The 24,379-nt window shown below is 46.6% G+C and overlaps 2 protein-coding genes across 3 annotated transcripts in view; one reads left to right on the forward strand and one right to left on the reverse strand.

Annotated features, from left to right (window-relative positions):
- The window catches only part of AspRS-m (aspartyl-tRNA synthetase, mitochondrial), an 80,687-nt gene extending 72,968 nt beyond the window's left edge, over positions 1-7,719 (reverse strand). For both annotated transcript variants that reach the window (XM_084607536.1, XM_084607535.1), the window contains exons 1-3: positions 7,501-7,719; positions 7,356-7,430; positions 4,726-4,901 (exon numbers count right to left, since the gene is read on the reverse strand). In XM_084607536.1, coding sequence (XP_084463662.1) covers positions 4,726-4,901; positions 7,356-7,430; positions 7,501-7,597 — 348 coding nt within the window. In that variant the 5' untranslated portion in view covers positions 7,598-7,719. The remainder of the gene's footprint in view (positions 1-4,725; positions 4,902-7,355; positions 7,431-7,500) is intronic.
- Positions 7,720-7,785: 66 nt separating this feature from the next.
- Positions 7,786-24,379, forward strand: part of park (E3 ubiquitin-protein ligase parkin) — a 28,350-nt gene continuing 11,756 nt past the window's right edge. Inside the window, exons 1-6 of the mRNA XM_084607538.1 lie at positions 7,786-8,455; positions 10,741-10,891; positions 14,333-14,448; positions 17,162-17,355; positions 20,293-20,423; positions 21,491-21,552. Of these exons, the coding sequence (XP_084463664.1) occupies positions 8,174-8,455; positions 10,741-10,891; positions 14,333-14,448; positions 17,162-17,355; positions 20,293-20,423; positions 21,491-21,552 (936 nt within the window). The 5' untranslated portion in view covers positions 7,786-8,173. The remainder of the gene's footprint in view (positions 8,456-10,740; positions 10,892-14,332; positions 14,449-17,161; positions 17,356-20,292; positions 20,424-21,490; positions 21,553-24,379) is intronic.

Here is a 24,379-nt window from a genome sequence, read left to right on the forward strand (position 1 = left end):
CAATGTCATCCGCGTACATCAATCCTGGTAGAACTTGTGTTACTTTCTGTCCTCCCTGCATATAGCTTGCATCGAATCCCATATTACTTTCCTCCAGGCGCCTTTCCATTTGGCTCATGTATATCATGAAAAGCAGCGGTGACAGTGGGCACCCTTGCCTAAGCCCCCTTTTTATTTTTGCTGGTTTTGTTGTTTCCGTCTCCCATACTATCACTGCCTCATTATCTGCATACACTTCTTGTATGAACTGAACCAGGTTTTTATTCAGGCCATATTCCTTCAACTGGTCCCACAGTTTTTTCTGATCTACACTGTCGTATGCCCCTTTAATATCTAAAAACGCTATCCATAATGGTCTCTGACTTGCAGCTGCTGTTTCTGTACACTGGGTAACCACAAATAAATTATCCTCTAGTCTTCTGTCCTTGCGGAAACCATTTTGTAGTTCTCCGAGGATATTCCCTCCTTCTGCCCATTCCTCCATCATTACTTTTGCTAACTGCATTGCTACCCTATATATAACTGATGTAACTGTGATTGGCCGATAGGACTTTATGTTATCTCTGCTTCCCTTGCCTTTGTATATTAGTCTCATCCTGCTTAATTTCCAATCTTTTGGTACTTGACCGCCCTTTATTATTTGTTCAATCAACTGTCGCAATTTTACTTTGCTTTTTTGTCCTAATCTGGTAATCAATCCCATGGGTATGCTATCTGGTCCTGTCGCTGTTCCCAAGGGGACCTTCCGTTCTATTCTTTCCCATTCTCTTGCTGTCATCTCCTTGTATTCTTGCTCCTCGTCCCTGTGGTCCTCATTATTCTCCATTTCTTCTGCGGCATTCACTTCCAGACTGGCAAAGGCTGTTTCTATTGTGCGCCTAACATATTCCTGTGCTTCCTCTCCCTCCACTCTTTTTCCTTCCTGTGTGGTCAGTGAGTGTTGGACCCCGTCCGTCTTTTTTGCTTGTAGCCTTATGTGGTTCCAAAACCTCTTTGCAGCATTTTTATCTTTTTTACTTATGTCCATCATCCACTGGACCCCGGCTTTTCCTATTTTGATTTGGATTAAGGTTGACGTCTCCCTTTTTCTCTCAAGGTACTCCTCCCATTTGGATTCTACTTCCCTTGGTGTGGCTCCCCTCTTCTTTGCTAATCTGTGCTCTCTGGATGCCTCTTGACGCCTCGTTATGGCTGCTTTAACTTCAGCATCCCACCAGCTTTTTGGTTTATATTTTCTCTTTCCTCTTCTAATCTTGCCCTTTTTTAGCTCTCTTTTAAATACTTCTACTAGGTCATCGTATGTCCATTCTCTATTTGGTTGTTGGTTTAGAATGTCCTCAATGCGCTTTGACCCTTTTTCCAACTGCATATCATTGAGTTTCTGGTTGCTTTCACATATCTGCATTTTTGTTGCAGCCGCTGTCCCGCCAAATTGGAGTTTAATTCTTTTGTGATCGCTTCCTAAGCTCTTCGCCCCTTCTTCATCAATTTCCATACCTACTAACCTGTCATACAGCTTGTGGGACATCAGACAATAGTCGATTGTGGAATGAGAGTTATTTCTTTCCCATGTTATTTTTCCCTCACACTTTATCTCTGAATTAATTATTGTGAGATCCTGGGTTTCACAAAATGTTCCTAACATTTTGCCTGTCGTATCGGTAGCTCCATCAAAAAATTCCATATGGGCATTCATATCCCCTAAGATTATCACTTCCTTATTCTGGCCAAATTCCTCTATGTCTTTAGCTAAACATCTGAAATGTTCTGAATTTTCCTCATTCGAGTCATTTCCTGTTTTTAGGTAAACAAACCCTAGTACTGTATCTAGGTTTCCCACTCTACCCTGGAGCCATATATGTTCTCTGCAGCTTTCTGTTATCCTTTTCCAATCTTGGCCTTTGATTAGCGCCCCCAGGCCACCTCCTTTTCGGTCCTTCCCTTTTCTATTGCACCCCAGCCATGAGTATCCTTCAATGTGTGGAGGTTCTTCACTGTCTCTAAGGTAGGTTTCTGCTACACCATATACTTCAAAATTTCCAGTTTGCAGCTGCTCCTGAATTTCATCCTATTTAATTCTACTTCTACCCCCTTTCATATTAATGAAGGCCAAATTTACGGGTTGTTCCTTTTTCCTCCTCCGTGTCTTCGTCCTGCCCTTCCTCCCTCCATCTTTGTCTCCTACTTCTCGGTATGTAGGGGCAATCTGCTCGCCTGTAAAAAAGCTAGCGCCCTTCGCCCCATCCGCAGCCCAAGCTGCCATCCCGCTGGTGCGGTGTAATGGATGCCATCAGGCGTGAAGGGGAGGTAGTTCCTATCCCCATGTATCACCTTGTTCACATCCATGACATCGCACCTGAGGGCCTTCCCTACCTCCCAGATCATCTCATTAGCCCTCAGTACTTGGTGTGCTACATACGGGCCCTGTCCCTTGACTGCCGGCACTGTGCACAGCACTATGTGCACATTCTCAGCTGTAGCCCGTAGCTTCGCCACCCCTGTTCTTACCTGCCTGCCTAGGTTTTGTCCCCTGTTCTTTAGCACGTCGTTTACTCCGGCATGGATGACTACCAGATTGTCTCCTTCTCTATTTCCCCACAGCATATCCCTTGTCCTCTCCACTACCTGCCCAAAACACTCGCCCGGCCTGCTTTCCACTTGTACTTTCTCAGTAAACTTCACTGTCTTTAATACTGCCTTTTTAATTCTCGTGACATTAGAGCTCCCTACCACCCATACCCTCTTGCTGCCGGCTCCTGTCTCTTCCCTGTCAGTGGTATCCAGTCCCTGCTGTCTCGACCCCTGTGTCACCTCTTCCCTCCGGTTACCATCGGGGCTCGTGTCCCCCATGATCGCTACATTCTCCCTGCGCGCCCCCTGTGACGCGTCCGCCCCCCGTCGTCCAGGGTGGCATTACTGCCTGCATTCTTGTGGAGTGCTTTCCGTCCCTCTGCCTGTCTCTTTGTCCACTCTTCCACCTGATCTTCCAATCTGCTTGCCTTATCGCGTACCTCTCTCAACTCGCGCTGTAGGTTCTCCACCCTGACGCCCCACTCCTTCTCGACTCTTGTCTCAAACTCCGCCCTTCTCTTCCTTTCCTCCTGAAGCTCCTTCCTCATCCGTTCTACCTCCTTGGTCAGCTCCCCCTCTACTTTCTCCACCGCCGTGCATATTTTGCATTTCAAGCTGGCCTCCTCAGCTTCCATCATGCTCTCAAACCCTGTCTCGTCCAGGAAGCACCAGCGCTCACACGTTCCGCACTGGACGAGATCCCCAGGATCCCCACCCTTTGCTTTCCTGGCCGGCCGCCCCATAGCCTCAACTCTGCGACAGAATTCGCGTTGCTCAGAAAATTTTTCCGGACTAGGCCTAAATACTTTTTCCTAGCGTTGTTCTATGTTATTTAAGTCCTATATGTTTTCACTTCCCTGTCTCTGATCTTAAGCTAACTTATAATCTAAATTTGCCGCCACTATACGATTACATATAAAAAAGTACTCAGTTTTGAAGCCAAAAAAGGGTTGCCTACAGACAATTGCTTCCAACATGTGGCCCCTGCACCAGAAAACAGGAAAAACTTGAGTGCCCCCTCTCAAAAAACTCTTAATGCCTTCGTAGAGGTTTTTCTTTCTTTATTTTTTTTTTTTTCCTAACTACTCAGCAATGCCTTTCTTTTCCACCTGTAAAAAGCTTAGCTGAATGTTGCCTTTTTTCACGACTACAAAACAAAGAAAAAATGCCACAGGCTAGTTTTATTCTGTTTACACAAAGCAAGGTATTGTGGCAAGTCGTAAAAAATTACGGGAGAATCTTTGTTGCACCTTATTAATGGCAATTATGTGCAGATTCATACAGGTGATAGTCGTGAAGATACATACCCATTTCAATGCAGTTTTTTGTCTGTGTCGATACTACTCATGCAGGTTCTCTGACTGCTCTCCGAATTTCCCGTTCAAATTTCACGAAAGCCAATGCAAGAGGACTGAAGATAGCAGGGTGACAGTTAAGCTTTGGAAACGTTGCAAATAGTTACCCACACAAGCACCAGTTTGGTGCCATATGCAGCTGGATCCCTTTTGGCACACCCTAATCCATGAGATTCCTCCCTGGTGGTGTCAAAGAGGCATTGGAAAATTCCGGACTAGGTAGTGATGAGTGTTTCGCTTCCAACTTCTTCTAATGACACGTGCCTTGGTTCATGTCACATCTTTTCTTCTCCTGCTAGCCCTATCGGTATGTTGCATGCTAGCCAATTGGTCCAGAAACATGTGCTCCAATGATATATGCTGGGAGAGGTATATTGGTTTACTTTGCTGACTGCATCTAGGCCAGCTCTGTAAATGTGCCAACAAGGTTATGGAAATGTTATACAAAAAAAAAAACGTAAGCTGAGGGAGTGCGAGACGAGACACATAAGATGGTTGAATGGCAATCATCGAATCAATCACCTTTTGTATCTCATCTCTGTCCCTCGTGCATTGTTTTGCAACTTCCTCATACCATGCCACACTAACCAGTTCAACAACATGCCCTCTTAAACTGCATAGAAGAAGGTAAACAGTGTGTGCTCTGACTGGTTCAGGAAGATTAAAGCCTGCACAGGTTTCTTCATCTTTCCATGGCAAATAAGGCAGCCAAAGGAAGCACTGAAAAGTACAGTTGACAGCTACACAAATGTGTGAGTTAGCAGCAATTAAAATCGACTGTGGGTGGCTCAGCTCTCACCCTGTGATCAGGCAGCACCACCTGGGTGAGCCCGTGGGCATCCCTGAGCAGCAGGAAGCGTCCCATGCGCTTGAAGGCTAGCCAGCCGCACAGTGTCACCCGGTGGCCCACGTGCGCCATCCGCAGCTCCCCACACGTGTGCGTCCGCCACGAGAAAATAGTGCTGCTCCGCCGGCCTGCGCCACACGCACAACATGCAGAGGTGGAAATGCTGTACCGCGGATACCTCATAGTCTACTATACATTGCCGGCAACCTTTATAGCAGGAGCCTGTAACAGAGCTGTAGGCAACCATGTACCAGAGAAACGAAAATAAGCACATATAAGGAAAAGTAGTCAGTGGAAGACAAGGGAGCAGAAAACTGGACAATGTAACACAAAAGTGTAATGCATTGCATATACCAGACCTTTAACTGCCATCCCCAAGCTGTAATTGTCAAGGGTGATTCTACCAATCACCGATGATGGATCACACTCATCATACCCCATTGCTGTGTTGCTCCCATCACCAAAAACTTGTCACCTTAGGCAACTGTGCTGGTTGCAATTTTCAACACCAGAGGGTAGCAGTTGTCCATAAAACCCCCATTTATCTTGTTCAACCCATTTTACAATCAAAATTACATGATGTTGCGAGGTAAGTGCTGTGAACTCAGTGAAGGTTGCTTAAAATGGGCATCTTTTTCTATCTATATATGACTCAAAAAAAGAACGAAGAGGGCCCCAAGCCCTGAAGCAGTGCTTTGCTCATAGAGCAGCTAGCCATTCTCTTTCACTGACAAAGAAAGACTCGTTGACAATTGCCAGTCATGCTCTAAACATCGCAGTCAAGTGACTCAGCCGTGGGTTCCAGGAAGCAAGTGTCCTTAGGTGGCCGAGCCGGAGCCACCTCTGAGTTCCAATGCGGGGAGAGGTGAAGGTGACGGTTGCTTTCCACGACCCTCATAAACATGTCAAAGTGCCCAAGCAAGAAGTGTTTTCTGCTAATGAGAGCATTGTGCCTTCAACAAGGCTGGTATTCCATGCACGAAGGGTCAGCAGGGGCGCTCACAGGACAAACTGTTATAACATCAGCACGCCGCAGCTCTCACCACTATCACTTTCCCTTCCCCGATTCCCTTTCTCTTACCTGCATGGGCATATAAGCAACGCCCAACACAATAAAACTGGCTTTTGCCTTGCTGGCATTCCAGAGTGCAGGCGTCTGATCACTTCACAAACAATTCCTGAATTTCATGGGTCCATACGCCACCAACATCGCAAAACACAACAATGAAAAAAGCGTAACTACGTTAGAAAGTGTCAATCTTGGTATTTCTTTGGAGCGTTAACAATGAACCTCCCTCTTCTAACAACTGGCAGCAGGGGTACTATGAAACAAACAGCTTCGGAAAAAGTACAGGATGCCACCCAGGGCTCTTTATGCTATACAGACCCATTTGGCTTATTACGCCTCTCCCTGTCAGCAGAATCTCACTTCTTGCTGTTCTCAGGAGGACATCATTTCATGCACTTCGACCTATGAACGCAAAGGAACCCACATTTACTATGAATGCCATGCAAGGCTCTCGAGTGTCATTCTCGACTCATATATAAAACGGCAGAGAGAGGTGGACACAACAGTGTTGCCTGTTCTCACCGCCAAGGCCAAATGTACTGAAACATTTGCTAAATGTAATGTTGGGTAGTAGCCCTTCAACAAGAATAAATCTGAACTCAGTAGTTGGGACAAGCAGCGTTGTCCTTGTGTGCGTATGTGTGCCTCTTACACTTTGTGTTGTTACCTGCTCTGCTGCCTTCTTCCAGCAGAATTCTTTGCTTATTACTCTTCAAGTCAGCAAGGGATAGCAAGTATAAGTACCTTGAAATCACGCACAGTAAATGCCCGATTACTGCTATGGGAGTTCAACGGGAGGGGGGGGGGTCTTCTAGTAAGGTTTAGAAGTCCTTTGCTTTTTTGCTTTCTGTTACGTGCGCAAGCCTCGAAAACCACTTTTACACAACCAAAGCATATTGGCTACACAGAACTAAGAACGTACCAAAAATTTATGATAAAATTTCAGGCCTACGCTCAAAATAGTTGCAGTCTGCCAAATTTGAACAGCATCTATGGGGACCACGTGCAAATTCATTCTGTCCGAGTAAGCATGAGCAGTCATGGTCAGTCGTATTCATCGTGATTGCCCCTGATATATCTTAGTCTTGGCAGTAGTGTAGTTGACTTCGCCAAATCATCGATTACTACAAAGTCTTAAACGCCCATCTCTTTGCAAACCCCACAGTGTCACCACTCCGTTCGGCAACGAAGGACTACAGGATATTGTTTGCCCTTGGTCTCTAACCTGGCTCAGGAAGCTAAAGTTCAGGGGACTTGCAGTTTGCTTCCTGCAGCTGCCATTTCACATATTGTAGCCCTGCCTATGACGCCCATTCATATATCCATCTTCAATGGTCCTTCCAAAAGAGAATTTCACAAGACGGCTAGTGGTGTACTTCTCTTTTTTTGCACTTAGATCACCTCTGCACCTCCCTTGCCTTACATGATGCTTGGGAGCTACGAGTGCGAGTGTGGATCAGTTTTTTGTTGACCAATTTCGATCACCGTGCCAGAGATGAACAGCCGAACGCACCATTCTCTTCAGAAGCTTCTTGCGAAGAGATCGTAGCCACGCAGGCGCTAGCTGCCGCAGCGTCCGGCGTTGGCGCTGAAACAAGGCCAGCACGTATCAAAATTGAGAAGACTCGGGTAGCACAGAACTAGAGGACTGTACTTACCTGGACGCGTACAGCGGCACCTTGCCGCGACGACTGTCCGACATTTCCGCAGCGCCGCATAAACCAGGGGCGACCCTCTCTGCAGGCACCGCAGCATTGTCCTCGTGAAGTGTCGGCAATCAGGCAACGACAGAACCTTTCACTCGGGGCATTTCTTGGTCCGCGCTGAAACCGCACGATCCGCACAACACATGCCGCGAAACCATAGCGAAACTACGATTATGGGGGCCGCCATACCCGTGGTGGCCAGTTGAGCTTTCAGGTGGCTAGCAGACGACGGGTACGTAAGCAGCATATTTTTAGCATTTTTAGGACGACTGCTTCGCTCCAGTGCTTTACGCAAGCGTGCCTTGTATTCAACTTCTATCTAGGAAACCTGTTATACATTTTGCACAAAGTTTCACGATATCCTGTCACACCGCCTACTAAAGGGGTTTTTTCCCCCAGGCCACAGTTGTCATGGTAACCGCGTCGTTATAGTGCTCAACGTTGATCGTGCCCTTGCTCCTCTACAATGTCCTTACCGACCACGGACTCTGCCAGCGCTGACCCTACGTGCCCTACGTCAAGTCAACATCAGCCAGGGCGGCCAACGTAGGGCATAGCTAGATCAGCCAGACGGCAAAGCGTAGGCTAGAGCGAACTAACGTATGGAGGTGGTTGCGGTAGCTCTATGGAGTTGGTTACCTCAGCGTGGCATGCGTTCGTCGACGCGCTTGCGTTGTTCTTGTGGCGTCGGCTAGCGTTCTTCTTTCGGTCTGAGCCTGCCGTCCGCATGGACCAAGTGACGATCAACGTGCGCTTCTCAGCGGACCTGGTGATACCGCTGAGGATTACGCGAGATGCGACCGTCAAGGAGCTCAAGGAAAGTCTCGCCAAGCAGCTGTCGCTCCCTGTCGACGAGATTCGAGTGATCTTCGCTGGCAAAGAGCTGCTCGACCAGATCCCGATCAAGGTATGCATGCTTCTGTTCCGCCGCAGCACCGCTGCTGTGAAGTGAGGCCACTACGAAACGCCAGTGATTCGTGCCATTATTTCGTTTTCAAAACATCGTCAATTACCGTCCTTGAATACCGCGACATTGCCCCAACATTGTGCTAATCTGTTGTGATGAAGTCGAGCGTGCAGTACATTGTTCAATGCAGCAGTAGCGTAAGGTGAGCTACAATGATGGATCCATACAGCTCACCTTTTAACAATCAAACAAACTGGTGCATAAAAAGTGAGTTAAGAAGTTTTGTTGTGTACTCTGGACCTCATGGACCTCATGCATACTTGCATGTTGCCTGCAGGTCAAATACAAAATTTTCATTGAGCCAACAGATGCTGTTGTGGGCATTAGACGACTGTTTTAGTTTAAATTTCGTGAACAAAAATGTTCATTGAGGGTTCATGGCTCCAGTCAGCAGATCTACGTTTGCATACATGTGGTTTGCTGTCTGGATAGTTGCTGATGCCTGGATTTTTGCCTGTTATTTCACACACATACACATACTGATTAGCATGTAGTTTTAAGCTACCACAATAAGTAAAAGACTGCCTGACAAGGATATAAATCCCTGCTTTAGCCAAGCCATTGCAATCGTGCATATGTGGCCTAGGGGTAGTGTGCCTGACTTAGGATCCAATGACTCTAGAGGCTTCGATTTTCTTTTCACGGGAGCTACACCAGTTGGTGTCTCCTGCCAACTAGGCCATGTTTTATGGTCTTGTGATGTCACACCACCTGCCGACCAATCAGTGAAGTGCCAAGCCATGCCACCTGCTATTGCCACTTCGCAGGACCAGTCTCGGGATTTTTCACTCACAGCATCAACGCCAAACTTTCTGGAAAGTGAAACTTTCAAAGCGAGAGCAATCAAATTTATTTCAAAGGTATCCACTGTGCTGACGGAGCTTAAGTTTGAGGTTTTATAACTTGGTGCATGAGGAATATGTGCATTATAGTTTACATTCTAAAATTATGTGTCGTGGCCCCTTTAATGTCAGTTCATATAAATAACTAGCCTTATTATGTAGCTTTTATAGGCTATCAACAAGCATTTGTATCAGTTGAAACATCAGCAGCCATGCATGTCTGCATGTCTGTCGACAAACAATTGTCGTACAGGGCATGAAAGGGACATGTTTGAGATTGCTAGGAGATATCAATGGAACTACACAGCTGCCAGAGTGTTCCATGCAAGAAGTGATGAAATGCGAGTTTGAACATGGGCGAGGCAAGGTGGCAGGTAGAATTGAGGAGATTTGATTTTGAATGGAGGAAGTAAATGTTAGTGGGGATCATCATTGTAACTTTTGGTTTGCTGATGATACGGTCCTGTCTGTTATTGCAAGAAAAGGACTACAGAGGGGTCTAGTTGCTTGCATGACATCTACCTTGTATGCCGAAGGTGCAGAGCTTGATCCCAGATGCTGTCGGGCAGCCAGTGATACAGTTGGTACAAGCTTCCTCCTGGCCTGAAGTTCACCTTATTTGGGGTGAATTTGTAGGGAAAGAGCTCCTTGGTCCTGCCTTGAGGCAATAGAAGTACATACTTTCATCACAGGGAATGAATTGAAGATTATTCAGGACCTGAACACTCAGAACAGAACTGCACCAATGAAGATTGATATAACAAAGAAAAAAGGGATGATGAAAGGAGTGAAACAAGAGTTTGCTATTAGTAGTCAGGCTTCAGAGTTAGTAGGAGGATTGGTTTATATTGGCCAAATAGAAACTGTAGGTAGGGATTATGAGTAGTGTATGTTGACAAGAATAACATAAGGTTGGTCCACATTTTGTACATACTCTCAGCTTGTGAATCAAGTGTGTTGAAATCCCTCAAATGGGAGGTATGTAACAGTTGGATCTTGCCAGTACTTTTCTATGGGACAGGAACTTGGAAGCTAACCAAAACCCTTGAAGGTAAACCACTGACAGCTTAGTGAGCTGGGTTAGGAAGAGAGCTGAGTGGGTTTGGGAACAAACAGGAGTTAGTGGTATCCTACTGAGACCTAGAAATGGGGCACGCATAGGGCATGTCATGTGGAAAGCGGGTGGTCACTTTTTGAGGGTCAGGGGATGCAGAAATTGACATGGGATTAGGACATTTCTTTTAGTGTGGTCACACATCAATGGGAGAGGCATTTGTCCTGCTTTGAATGGAACCACGATAGACACAGCACATGACCATGATGTGCATGTGTTCCCTTCTTTGGTGGGCTCCACTAATGTGCAGTGTGCCCCCTCTGGTGCAGGATTATGACGTGGAGGAGCAGACGACGGTGCATGCGGTGCGTACAGCCGGTGGTGCAAGGACAGTGGGTGCCGAGGTGTGCTGCCCACCCCTGGGCACCAGCATCATTGCCTCACAACTGTCGGAACAGGAGCAGCTGGCACGGCGAACAGGCAAGAAGATCAGTACCACATACTACCTGATGTTGGCAGTAGTGCCTGTACAGTATCGACTTTGAAACAGTACTGCAAATAAAGTTTTCAGGGTTTTTAAGCATAAAATTGCATTGTAGTATGGCAGAAACTCTCCTTGTAGTGTTGCTCGGGTCAGAAAAAAAAAATGCTTACTGTATCAGTTGCCACTGATTAGAATATGGCTGCAAGGAAGCAATCTTGTAATCCAACTGCCATTTATGACTGAAAAAAAAAAAGATGAGATGCATGCGAACCCCTTCCTGACCTAAACATCACATTTAAAACCAATATGAAAATGAAGGGTCAGTTTTTATTTTACCTTTTTCTTTTTTTATTTCACTGTTGTGAAAATTTCTCAGCATGGCTAGCACCTTTTGGCTGGCACATTGTCAAAAACAGGCACCCAGTTCCCGATGTCCCCATAGTGCTTCTTCCAAGCAGCATAAGCTGCTTGAGCCCTCCATTGGGTTCAGCTTTGAAGCAGATGTTGTTTCAAGCAGTGTCAAAGCTTTGTTTTGCCAAATGACATTCATGGTGAAAAGCAAATGGTGCAAAGCAAACATTGAATCAATAGTAATTGCTGTGAGTATGCAACTAGCAAAAAAGCAGCAATAGTTTGATTTTCATGAACTATTTTGTAAAATGTTTCTTTAAAACTCGTAAAAAGCTAGAACTTTGGTAATTGAGACCTTATTAATTAGCGCTTTGATGATAATTCGAACATAGCATCATACTTCCAGGTTACACTGAAGCACGCTCAAGAACACAGTGTTTATTCTTGTGAAAAACTGCTTTCCTGCAGATAGTTAATATCAAGCCAGCCTAGCTGTTGAGGTCATAGATGTTGCATTAATAATAATAAAAGTGTGTAACACTGAGATTCAAAACTGCCACACTTTTGGCAGTTTGGTTTCCCAGCTTACCATTCATTAGGTTAGTCAGTTGGTGTGGCAGAAAATTGCTGCTGTTTTGCAGCCTTGATGTTTATTTGTTTCCAGCTATTGGTGTTTTGCTGACACTGCTGTGAACTCTCACATAAAGGGAGGAGGGCCATTGGTTTTCTTCCTTTATTGTTCTGCATATCATTTTCTTTCGTTTGGGCTTCTTTTATTTTTCAAGTTCTCAAGCACGCAAAAAAAAATGTGATACTGCTGTGAAGCTTTGTAGTCTGTGTTTGCTGACAATCAGAGCTGGTTGTAGGTGGCTTTATCACCTTGTGATACAAGAAACGACCAGATCCACATTGAATATTTCTGCATTATTCCAAATTCATCTCGAAATTCCTTTGCCAGCTTTAAGTTGAGCGCTGCCAAAAGGTGCAGACATCCTGTTTCTCGACGATGCTGAACACACTCTTTGCTCTCGCCATTGATTTGTGCTGTTTCTTGTGGGCTTAAGTCAGTCCAAAAAACAGCTCATTCCAGTACCACACTGTAAGTCTGGTCGGTTACCCACATTGTGACCAGTGTATGACAATATTTACATTATGTCCTTTGCAGCCATCTCATAACTCTGATGAATTTACAGTAGACAATGTACACTGGTCCATGGAAGGCAGGCTGTTCCTTTTTTCCTCTGTGTCAGTTTTTGTACTGCATGCAAGCTTATTCTGGTTGAATTATATTTTAATGACAAAAGCACATTGGCCAGGGGCACAGAGTACAAAAGAGAGAGATTCTTGTTGATTGGAACGTGTGTGGAGGGGGGGGAGAGGAAGATGGGGGGTGTGTGGCCCGATAACTGCCTCCTTTTCTTGGCATAAGGATGACCATAACTGGGCCACACAGAGTACAAGATCTGTCGAGCAGCTTTCTGATTGATGCGTTATCTGGCCACTGGTCGAATCGTATTACAAATGCATTAGGCACAACTCTTGCCTCCTGCTTGCCCAGGGTTGTGGCAGTATTGGAAAGGATTCGAAGGGTGACAGAGTGGATCCCAAGAGAAGGAAATCGTAGCAGGCGGCGACAGAAAGTCAGGTGGGCGAATGAGGTTAAGAAGTTTGCTGGCATCAAGTGAATGCAGCTAGCACAGGTTCAGGCCAATCGGTGGGAGGTATGGGAGAGGCCTGTGCCCTCCTGCAGTGGATGTAGTCCAGCTGATGATGATGACTGGAAAGGATCTTACGCTTTCGCATGAAACTGCCCGTTGGTTACATGTCAGGACAACAGCTTTGACAATTTGGTTATCCATTTGTGGCAAAACAGTGTGGACTAACTGGAGCAGCTCTTGTCTCTTGTCCCATTGTTCCGCACTCTTTTCTCACAAATTGTTACATGTGTTGGTGCTACTATATGTGCATGAACGAGGAAAAATAGCTATGGCTCATTCAAAGCAAGCATTGTGCCCTGCTATATACTTGGTAACAGCTTTTCTTAGCAGGGAAGGGAACAATGCTAGGGCATACCTCCCATAACTGTGTCATTCTTCAAATAGTTCGGCTGCACCAGTGCACCTGGTCGGCTGCCACGCTGCTCTCTGTGTTGTACATACACACCCTTGCAAGGGCAGCTGGCACCATTTGAAGGTTCTTGTAACTATGTATACATGGCTAGCAAATTTGTTATATTCAATAAAACGGTTTTTTTTTTTCCTCAACTTTGAGCATTGAAGGCATTGAAGGCATTCATTGAAGGTTGTTATTAGCATTAAAAATATGCCTTAAGTTTGACAATTTACCTTTTTGAAGGTGAAACCTTTTAACTGTACCTGGAGACTCTATTCTGCTGTGCAGGAAGAGAGTGTGTGTTTAGGCTGTGTACCTTCTGCTCCATTGCCAGAAGAGGTTGTAATGTGGTGTGTAGCCTCGGCTCATCACAGAGGCATCTGGGGGCATTTTGCCTCAAGTTTGGGGGGGTGCAAAGCTGGGAGTCATGACAGCAATAACCATATGCGCTAAGGTCATCCATGTTTAGTTTGTTTGTAACCTGCCCACTGCACAGACGAAGGCATGCTGCCACAAAAGTTATAGACTGATTAAGGACTTGTTTTTGTCCAAAGCCGACAGTTCTTGGTCAATGCATGTGTTTTCTGTGCAGTAGAATGTGGTAGCATGTGTTCAGGAAAGCTGGGTCTCACTCTGATGTGCCTGCCTTATGTGAGGCACCAAGGCTCACAAGTACGAGTAAACAGGTCTGAGGAGGTGAACATTTTGGACATGTTGGTGGTGTGTCAACTGAAGTCTGGTCACTCTGCACTTGCAAGGGCCCTTTCCTTTCTGTCCGTTGCATTTTAGAAAACAAATGTGAATACACTGCAGGCGCTTCTCCTGTCTGTGATATGGGGAGCAAGAAGGTCTGTGGATCTTACGTTACTGTGACAGTCGCAAACGTGGAAAGTGCCATGCATGCGAAAGTTAAAGTGCCTGATTTGTCTTTTGACTTGGGCGGGGAGACAAGCCTGTGCTTTGTTTCATTGCAGAGGCCACCAAGGCCTTGTTCTTTGTCTACTGCAAGCAGCCGTGCGGCCAGGTACAGCCAGGCAAGCTCAGGGTGTGCTGTGCAACGTGTGGGGAGGGCTCCTTCGTCCTTGACCAGGTGGGTTCCTTCTCGCCGTGTCCCACCACTGCAACATGCCATGGAGGTCTCCAGTGCGCAGGAGTTTCTGTGCTTTTGATTGCTTTTCGTATTTTGCCACCGTCAGAACAGGGCTACCGCATCTGACTTTTGTGTGCATACCTCCCATTTTGTTTCTGTAGCCACTAAGAAATGGTTGGGATGTGCCTCCCAAAACTGTTTGCTTAGAGAGCATAGTGTGGGGCTGGGCATTCTAACATGAGAATGGGCACAGAGTCACGGGTGGTTGCACCTAGCTACAACCAGTGGAGAACAACAATGGAATAACAGGAGCAGTGAAACAGCAATTTTTGCTGTTAATAAGTCATAAAAAGCTTCTCTGGTGCTTGTAACCCTGCATCTGCATATTGCACTGCTGCTGGCACAAATGGACCATTGCAGCGTATCCTGCCTGGGCACAAATAGACAAGATCCCTTTGTGGTCATCCTGATCTACTGCAGGGAATATGCTGTGATGGCTGATGGGTTTCTTCCAGTGTTCTGTCATTACCTGTTCCGACCTGCTATCACATTTGCACACCTTCAATTAGCTAGTAGACATATCTTTCAATCAGAATGCAAGAAAATGTTCATGCATTTTTTGTTTATGGGAAATACTTGTATGGTGGAAAACTTGTCAATGAGATGATGATGGTTGACCTTGGCAGGTCGTGGGAAGTTGAGCAGAATGTTACATCCTTGGTTGGCCAGCAGTGTCAACTCTGGTAGGATAGGCCTCTAGGCCACCCTGTAGCTGCCCATTGGTTACACTGACTGTGACGCTACTCAAGCGCATCTTAAGAGCTGTGCTCTAAAAAATGCAATCTGAGTGTTACACAACTGAGTGCCTGACTTGAGAAAGCACGTGTTGTTTGCCATGACGAAGCACAAGCACCATGATTTGCAAGGATTAGCGTGCTGTGGCTCGGAACGGTGGGAAACAAGGGTGGAACAGTTCCTGGAAGAAATTGAAAATGCAGGAGGTCTCCTTCTGCAGTGAAGTGAAATAGAAAACAATAAAGCAAATGGAAACTCTAATAACGGGGACAACCACATCTAGCAGAGCTTTTGAGGAGGATGCTCTTGTAGGAATTAAGCTTATGGTTTGTTTGACAGCCTGACTCTCTGCTTGCCATCTGTCACGAAATCGGCGCACATTTTTATTAAGCCAGCATGGCGCAAGGCCCGCGCGGCGTCGCATGGAAGGTTCGAGAAAAACCTCCTTCCCCGCGCGAGAGAGCGCGTAGCTTTGTACGCGTCACCGTCGTCCTCTTTCTCATCACCCGGCGATGACGGTGACTCATCAGTCTGAAATATGCCAGAGGTCTCCAGAAATTTCTACGGGTCCTAGCCAGTGATGACGCGAGGCTCAATGGGAGGAAAAGGGAGCGCTCTTACCAGCAAAGCTAAGTGTGTGTGTGCGCTAGCCTTAGTGTGCCTTAACAGACAGACGCGGCGTGCCCTATTTATGGAGGCCGCGTCGCTTGCATAGTCAGTCAGTCAGTCAGTGGTTGCGGCGTGTTCACAAGTGCGACAACTGGACTCCCGGGGATCACCCGCTGCTGGCAAGCCCACAGACCTGCGAGGGAGCGGCGCTCGTCTTGTATGGCGGCCACATCGTGACTCTCGAGGCGGCGGACTGCAACAGTACCCAGTGAACAATTTGGTGTTTGTTTATGTGACTTTCTCGTGTTTGATCTGTGTTGTAAAGCCTCTGTGTTATTGAATACCTCTGTAGTTGCATGCTTAGGGTTTGTTTTTCTGTGAACCTCTCTTCTGTGCAATTTTAGTGTTTGTGTATTCCTGTGTATTGTCTCTCGCTGTGTATAAAGCCTGTTTTGTTTGTTACTTCTGACTCCGACCCTTACTCTGGCTTGAACCGGCGACAGCTGTGCACCAAACGGCCACCTCCTTCTGTCACTACAAGGTAGTTGATTTCCGGCTGAGCTTGCCATGCAGGTCGAGGACATCTCCTTTGCGACCGGAACAGCTACCCCCACTCACTCTAAGGGTGTGGTGCGCATCGTTAATAATCCTTTTAATTATTAACGGGTGACACCATCTCAATGGCCTTGGCCCCCCGGCAAGCAGACGAAGCTCCCCCAGGAAAGAAAAGCAAAGAATTGGCTGGACTTGGTTTTTTTTATTTGCTCGTAAAAGGGCGAAAAAAAAACATGTAATAATTGAAGGGATATGCTTTTGAAGGGCACAGTTTTTGCATTGTTGCCCACAAAGTGCACAACGCTTTAGAACGCTATGGTGTAGCTCTGTGCTGTTATCTCCCTCTGTGCCATGCTTTGCTTGTGTATTTGTCCTCATGCCACAGGGACATTTACAGGGTGGAGTCAGTTACACCCAAAGCAAACAGCTAGGGGTGATGAAATGGCTATTTTGCACCAAAATATTAGCTGTGGGGGCACCAAAGTAAGATCTGCAGCAGAAATGAGCAGCAGTAATACTGCAGAAAAGCAGCAAATGCACCTCTGTAATAGTCTTTGATTGTCGTAAGCAGCAGTTTCAGAAAAGGATTCAGCAAGTGCTGCTGACTGGGGGTCCCTTCCAGGCCTAACGTTCCGCAAATCAAATCAAACCAAATTTTATTTTCGTTTGTATAAGGTATGAGGAAAATGCATTCATTCTCTTTTGCCGGCTCTGAAAGGTACAGGAAATACTCACGGTGTCTGCTGGCATGCAGGATCCCTCCTGTTGGAAAGACGTGCTCGAAGCGGGTCGCCTGTCAGGGCAGTGCCAGGTGTGCCACGAGACCCGGGCTGCCCGTTTTTTCTTCAAGTGCACCGGCGAACCCCGCGGGGAGCACCTGGTCGTCGTGCTGCAGCTGATTCGCTACAACTACCTGCACGTGCCTTGCCTGGCTTGCTTGGACACCAGGTACCCTTCCTCTCCAAACATTGGCCAGTTCTTAATGTGATAGTGCGATAGGCCTATCCCATATCCCTGTGATTACCCTTATCTTGTTCCAGTGGCAGCCACTTGATTCCTGCAAACATTCTAATCTCATCCACCCATCTAACTTTTTTGCACTCCCTGCTACGCTTTGCCTTCCCTTGGAATCCATTCAGTTATTCCCAGTGACCACTGGTTATCCTGACGTTGCATTCTATGCCTTGCCCATGACCACTTATTGATCTGTCAGTAATTGGCATTTGTCCCCTGACACATTTTGCACGCTTCCTGTCACTTCACGTTGTACCAACCATTTTTCATTCCATAGCTATCTGTGTTGTCCTCAACTTATGCAGAACTCTTTCCATTAGCTTCCACAATTCAGCCCCATAGATGAGTACTAGTACGATGCAACTGTTAGATACTTTCCTCTTGAGTGACTTTGGTAAACTCTTCGCTTTTGCCCAGGTACACGTGCCTGCTAGGTACATGATATGCCTTTCTTATTCTCCTTATTGTTTCCTCTCCTGAAACCCTGCACCACAATTATATATCTATTAACAGATACTAGTGCAGGACAAAAAATAGCAGCGTAGACATTTTTCGAGAACCGCATGCCATCAAAGGTTCTTTGTGCTCTCCTAAGGTAACTAATGAGCGCAAACACTTGACGATCCACGGAAGAGACAAGGACATGCACTACACTAAATACAGTGCGATTCTTCTTGGCAACTATGCATATGTAGACCTTGGGCCACTCTGGTGCAAGCAAACCATGGAAGGACGTCATCCGGCTCAAGTTAACCACGTTTCGAGCACAGGAACTTGCACTCGGCTGCATACAGAGAAATGAAAGTGTCGCTAATGCAGTCTACAGCTTTCTTTTTTATGGTAGGCTTCACGTGCCAACCGTGTGTGTTCATTTTCAATTCTGCCAAGAATCGACATCTTATCAAGTTGCTGTGCACATTTGCGAGTAAGAATGTGTGATGCTAGATGAACACCTCTGTCATCTTTGTTTTTAAAATTTAGCACATGCTCCCTCAGTTGCTCATTAATACAATTACCTGTCTGCCCGACATAAGTCTTCCCACAGGAAAGTGCAGTAGCATACATCACTCCGATGGTGCATGGGACAAGGGAACTGCCATACCTGATTTGGCAACTACGCCTTCCATCACCGCTCATGAGGGAGGACAGCTTAGATAGCTTGTTCGGGGCAAAAAAAGCCAGAGGGATAGAATGCCTGTTTGCTGCTTTTTTGATATGGTGCGAAACCTTATGAAGATATAAGGCACCACCAAATCAGGCATGGGACTACCCACGTCCCATGCACCTTAGGAGTGGTGTATGCTATCCCACTTTCCTGTGGGAAGACTTACCACGTCGGGCAGACTGGCTTTTGTATTGATGAGCGACTCGGGGAGCTTGCAGGAAATCTCAAGAACAAAGATGACAGAGGTAAGTAAATTCGATTTTCCAGTCACTGATGGCTTGTTGACAGGTCTCAGCTGACTGGAAGTAGCACGATAGTCACATGGCTTTGCAAGCTCACTCTATTGTTTGCTTTTAGCAGACGATGCCAACCATCATTCACCACGAGTTTTTTAGTGCCAGTGCCACGCGCATGTTTATCTTTTGGCGTGCGTGTAATACTTAAGATAGATTTGCTTTTCACGAATGGAGCGTGACATACCAAGTGTTTTATGCCATTCAGTTTGGCAGGGTTTGTTTGCCAATACTGCTCACAAAGTTGTCCTATGGGCCAAACTCGCTGCACTGCAAAGGGGACGAAAGCGTTTGCAAAAGTGTCTACAAGAAGCATTAGCCGCTGCAGCACACAGCAGTTCGCTTGTGATGCTTTCAGACCTGCACGCTGAAAAGATTGTGAAACAGCTAGGCGAAAAACTTCGGGAGAGCATGAACAAGCAATTCGTGCTCGGGGCTCTGGATGCTTCCACGTGTACTGAAATTCAAGACAAGAAAGCGAAGGTGCAAGATTTAAGTCTTAGAGCTTCTTGGAGACTAGCTGCGGAGCTTGTCATTGTTTAGCGCATGACATCGTCTTTAGGAATGCGAAAGGTACTCAGAATGTGCTGAGAGTCTCACTCAGTATGGGCCAGAAGCTCCACCCACCAGCCAGGAGCTGTACTGGTGGGTGGAGCCTCTGGGCTGCCAGAGGAATATCAAACACCAGACACCTGTCAGCAAGTAGTCCGGGACTGCTCGGGACTGAAAACCGAACATACCTGGTCTTCATCTCGTGTTACACATTCATACTTGCAAATGTGCACTGCGATTTGATAAGACATCGATTCTTGGTGAAAGCAAAAATGAGCATGAGTGATTGGCACTTGAAACCTATCATAGGAAAGAAAAATGCCGAAGACTGCAGTAGCAACACTTTCATTTCTCTGTATGAAGTTTAGTACACAAGTTCCTGTGCTCGCGACGTGGTTAACTTGGGCCGGATGACGTCTTTTTCTGGTTTGCTTGCACAAGGGTGACCTGAGGTCTATATATGCATTGTTGCCAAAAAGAATCGAGCTGTTTTTAGCGCCTGTCCTTGTCTCTCCCGTGGATCATCTATTGTTTGCGCTCATCAATTACCTTAGGAAAATTCTGAACCAACCACACTAAACCGAAACCTTATTGAAGGCCTATTATTATTTTATTTCCCAGGATTATTCTGTATGATCGTGGGTGCCTTGAAGCTGCTTCTCAGCAGCTTAGCTTGGTCTCGTCAACTGCTTGTAATTTGTTGGGACTAACACAGTTTTTCCTTCAGCTTTGCTTTGTTTTGTTTACATCACATATCAGTTGCCGGCTTTTGGTTTGTGCTCCTAGTACTAAAATAATGATAACATAAAGAAGCCCTCTGTTACCCTGCCAATGTGGTTTCCTTGTTTGCCCCTGCTGCAGCCAGCTGGTGCTGGTGTTCCGGTGTGGACATGTTGTGTGCCTGGAGTGCTTCTGTGCCTACTGCCGTAGCCGACTGGACGAACGAGGCTTTGTGCAGCACCCGACCCTGGGCTCCACTCTGCCTTGCCCCGGTGAGTGGTGAGCAGGGCCCCCTGGATGTGCACTCCGACACAATCCCGAATCAGTGTGAGCAAGAGCAGCTCTTTGCTTCACCATGCCAATTTTCTTGTTGGGGTGTCGCGCTTTGGGAACATGGCATGATGCCATGAAAGTGGTCTGTGTGGTGTCACCACTTCTGTGTGTCAGTGATGCTGTTCTGGTCCTTCTTATGGAGATGCCTCTAGGAGGTGGTAATTGACAGGTGACATGGCCGTTCACTGAGTGGTCCTTAGTTTGTGTGATGCCACGAAACCAAATGACATATGACCGAATTGCAGGAGGGCAGCACTTTTGAAGTAGAAATTGAACCCACAGAGATGGTTGAGTCCCAAGTCAGATGCGCTGCTCCTAGGCCGTGCAGGCACATTTATATGACTTGGTTAAACCAGGGCTTGATATCTAAGTCGGGCGGTATTTCACATGAATGCGATGGGTTTTTACCATATGGTAATGACCGTGGGCAACCTGAAACTTAAACTGAAATTAAAACAAAAGTGCTATTGCACAAACTTCGAAGTTAGCCTAATCGCGCTGAATCCGCAATCATTTTTTTTGTTTGATTTGGTTTATAGTGTTTATATCTCAAAGAAGCAGGCTCTCAGGGACGCTCTGTTACATAATGCCAATGCTACTACAAGGATCCATCTCGATCTCTATGCTTTTCAAGCCTAGCATCATTTCTTAAATAAATATATGGAATGCACAGCTAGACTTTCCTAAAGACGTGTGAAAGTATGAACTGTTTGAAAAATGAAAACTTTTCTGACTTGTAAGAGCACGAATTGTCAGTCACCTGCCTTTGCTTTCTGTCCCCCCCTTTTTCGTGCAATCCGTGTGACTGGTCATCTCTTGTAATGTGTTGCACATCATTGCAATGGCAGAATACGTGACTAAAATTTGTTATCTCCACTGCTTTGAGTGTTTGCTGTGAGGTGGGAGGAAGTTATCATTTGCATCCCCCTCCTCACATCCTCGGAGGTCAAGGCGGCGCCAGCTGTGTGTGTGTGTTGACTAGCGGTTGTTGTTCCCTGTTGTGCAGTGGGCTGTGCAGACTCACTCATCGAGGAGTGCCATCACTTCTGCCTGCTCGGAACAGAACAGGTGAGGATGCAACAACCGTTTGGGGCGATCTTGCCATGCCATGTCAGTGGTGATGGCACAGGAGTGAATTGGCAAGGAAAATGCACCACAGCACCCCTGTGTTCGTGGTCATGTGGTGCCATTATTGCACTGTCACCATGTCAGACTGGCTCTCTCACCTCTCACTTGGGGTTGCCTGTCTGGGGATGCAGGCTGCCCACCTCCTTGTGTCCGCTATGCCAGGCCTCCTTGTGTGAACTGTCCCTGTAATAATAGATTTTTTATGGGGTGATAGTGTGGTCCATTACTGAATGAGATGTGCAGTCTTGGTCAGAAGCCCTGAAGACAAGAGGTTTTCGTCTCGGCCGCTAACTGGAACCATGACGGCATCATTAAAGACCAGAAGGCCTTTAAAATGCTCGGAAACAGTTTCTTGTCATAGCAAGAAACTGTCTTGAAGCATTTCACGACCCTTTAGTTTTTAACGGTGCCAAGACGACTTCATTCTGCAGCCAACACAAAAATCCTTTGTCTTCAAGACCTTTGACCAAGACTGTATCTCTGGGGCTAACCTCATATCCAGTTATACCATATACATTCGAACCCGGATATATCGAACTCGAAGGGGATCGCGAAAAAGTTCGATATATCGATAATTCGATATACAGGAATTGGCTTGTGACGGCACTTACGATGCGAAAAAACGGTACCGTATTTGCCGCGTAATAAACCAACTCGCATAATGAACCCTCTCTCCACTTTTGCGCCCGAGAATTTGAAAAAAAAATGCTTTAAGGCCAACTCGCTCACATGCAAGCGATTGAGCGATCTCAGCGACGAGCGGCAGCGACAGAGCGAAAAATTTCCAACTTGTTGGAACTGCGTCCCGCTCGCCGCTCGAGCCACCGCGGCAGCTCAAAACAAGGTTTCTGTGTGGCTGCGGCAGAAAATCGCGAGCGTTTTCGCTTGCATGCCGATGGCGCGTGTCACTCCATTTCAGTCGTCGCATCCACAGCTCATTTCTTGGCAGCGTGCCAAGATGTTGCGCAGCGATAACGTCAGGGCACATTTATCTTTTTATAGCTCCTCCGGTGGCTGGGAGTGAACTTGGCAGAGTGCCCGTGAATGCTTGATTGCACAAGTCCGGTTCGATTTATCACGCCGCGCTTGGGGCGGGCATCATGATCGCAGCAGCTGACGGCGTGCTTCCCTTGATTCATACATGCAAAGATAAACGGCTCCCGCCAAAAAAAAGAAAAAAAAGCCTGCCGCTTCTTAACGTTCGCTGGCGCCATAGCCACGTCAGTCGCCGCACGCAGAGGGTTCGCAACACACGCTGGAGAAAGCGTCCCACGTCTGTCTGAAAACGGGCTGAGCTGGCTTGGCGCATGCGTAGCGCGTGCTGAAGGAGAGAGCTCGGCAAAAGAATGGGCACACCCACGCACATGGCTTGCAAACGTCATGTGTTGGCGCGCGGGAAACGATAACTGCAGATGCGTGCGCCTTTGGCGAATGGGCGCGGCGCTGTCCAGAACTGTCCCTTCTGATTCCTTCCGCGCGTGGCTTGAAAACGTCATGCGGCAAACGGCCAAGGGTGATGCGATCGTCTTTGGGGAAGGCACACTTTCCAGTGCGTAGTGCGGAGTTCGATATATCGAACGACCGGCGAAATTGAGTTCTATATATGACGCGGCTTTCCTATACTTTTACATGGGATTTTCAAGGGGATATTTCGTGAGTTCGATATAACCAAAATTCGATATATCCGGGTTTGATATAACCGGGTTCGACTGTAAATGCATGTAAGGGCTGCACCCATGTATAGGCCGCACCCCCTATTTCCCGAGGCAAACATTTTTTTACAAAAATTCATGTGAAGGCCACACCCAAACTTATCACAACCCACAGCCTTCAAAATGCACACGCATAGGAGCTTTCAGATACCGCCCACGGATGACGCCCGAATTCACGGGTCGTATCATTATCATACAGTATCGCCAGCCCCGCCACCTTGGCTTTGTTTTGTGACTGTCAAAGGCACGTGAGTAGTGGTGGCGTGGTTGGCGTGGTTGCATGCCATAGTTGCTCTCTGCTTTATTTTTCATGAATTGCCGTCAAGCGTTGGGTAAGCATATTGGTAACGAGTGACAACTGAGTGGTAGAGAGTCACTTTGTAAGTGAAGATGGTAAATAAACGCCGCACTCACACTGATTGGTCTGTTTTCACTTGAAAAAAATTTTCTTGAGTATGTCGCATGTATGGGCCGCACCCCGGAAATTGGCCCTCGAATCTGGAAAAAAAAGTGCGGCTCTTACACGCGTTTATACGGTAGCCTTGAAGAGTTGCAGTATCATAGAGGAACATGCAAAACATGGCAAGGTTGAAGAATAGGAGGGAAGCTGAATGATACTCTGGTGGTTTGAAGGAGAATGATGTGGTGGAGTAATATTACAACCCAGAAAACAGTGTAGGTAACGGCAGAGGGGAGAGTGCTATACCTACCTTGTGGGCTCTTGCTTTGTGTGCAGCTGTGCACACGAGGCAAGATGCAGAGCAGCTTACCGCATCTCTCATGTGCTGAGGTGGCAGCAGGCTGCACTTCCAAGCTTGGCTTGTTGTGGTTTATCAGTACGCATTAAGTGCTTTAGTTCCACCAAAAAAGAAAGAAATGGGAAGTTGTATATAAGTTTGTATTTCCTAAATCCAGCTTTATTATAATGTGCAAGGGGCCACCTGGTTTATAAACACAGTGTTTAATCGGCATTACAATCAAAAGAAAACAGCCTTGGAGTCAACAGGTCAGGGGACTCAAGGTCAACTTAATGCATTAAAAATGGTTGTGCAGTG

Source organism: Amblyomma maculatum, chromosome 6, assembly GCF_055883805.1.
Source record: "Amblyomma maculatum isolate TAMU_Amacu chromosome 6, ASM5588380v1, whole genome shotgun sequence".
NCBI lineage: Eukaryota > Metazoa > Arthropoda > Arachnida > Ixodida > Ixodidae > Amblyomma > Amblyomma maculatum.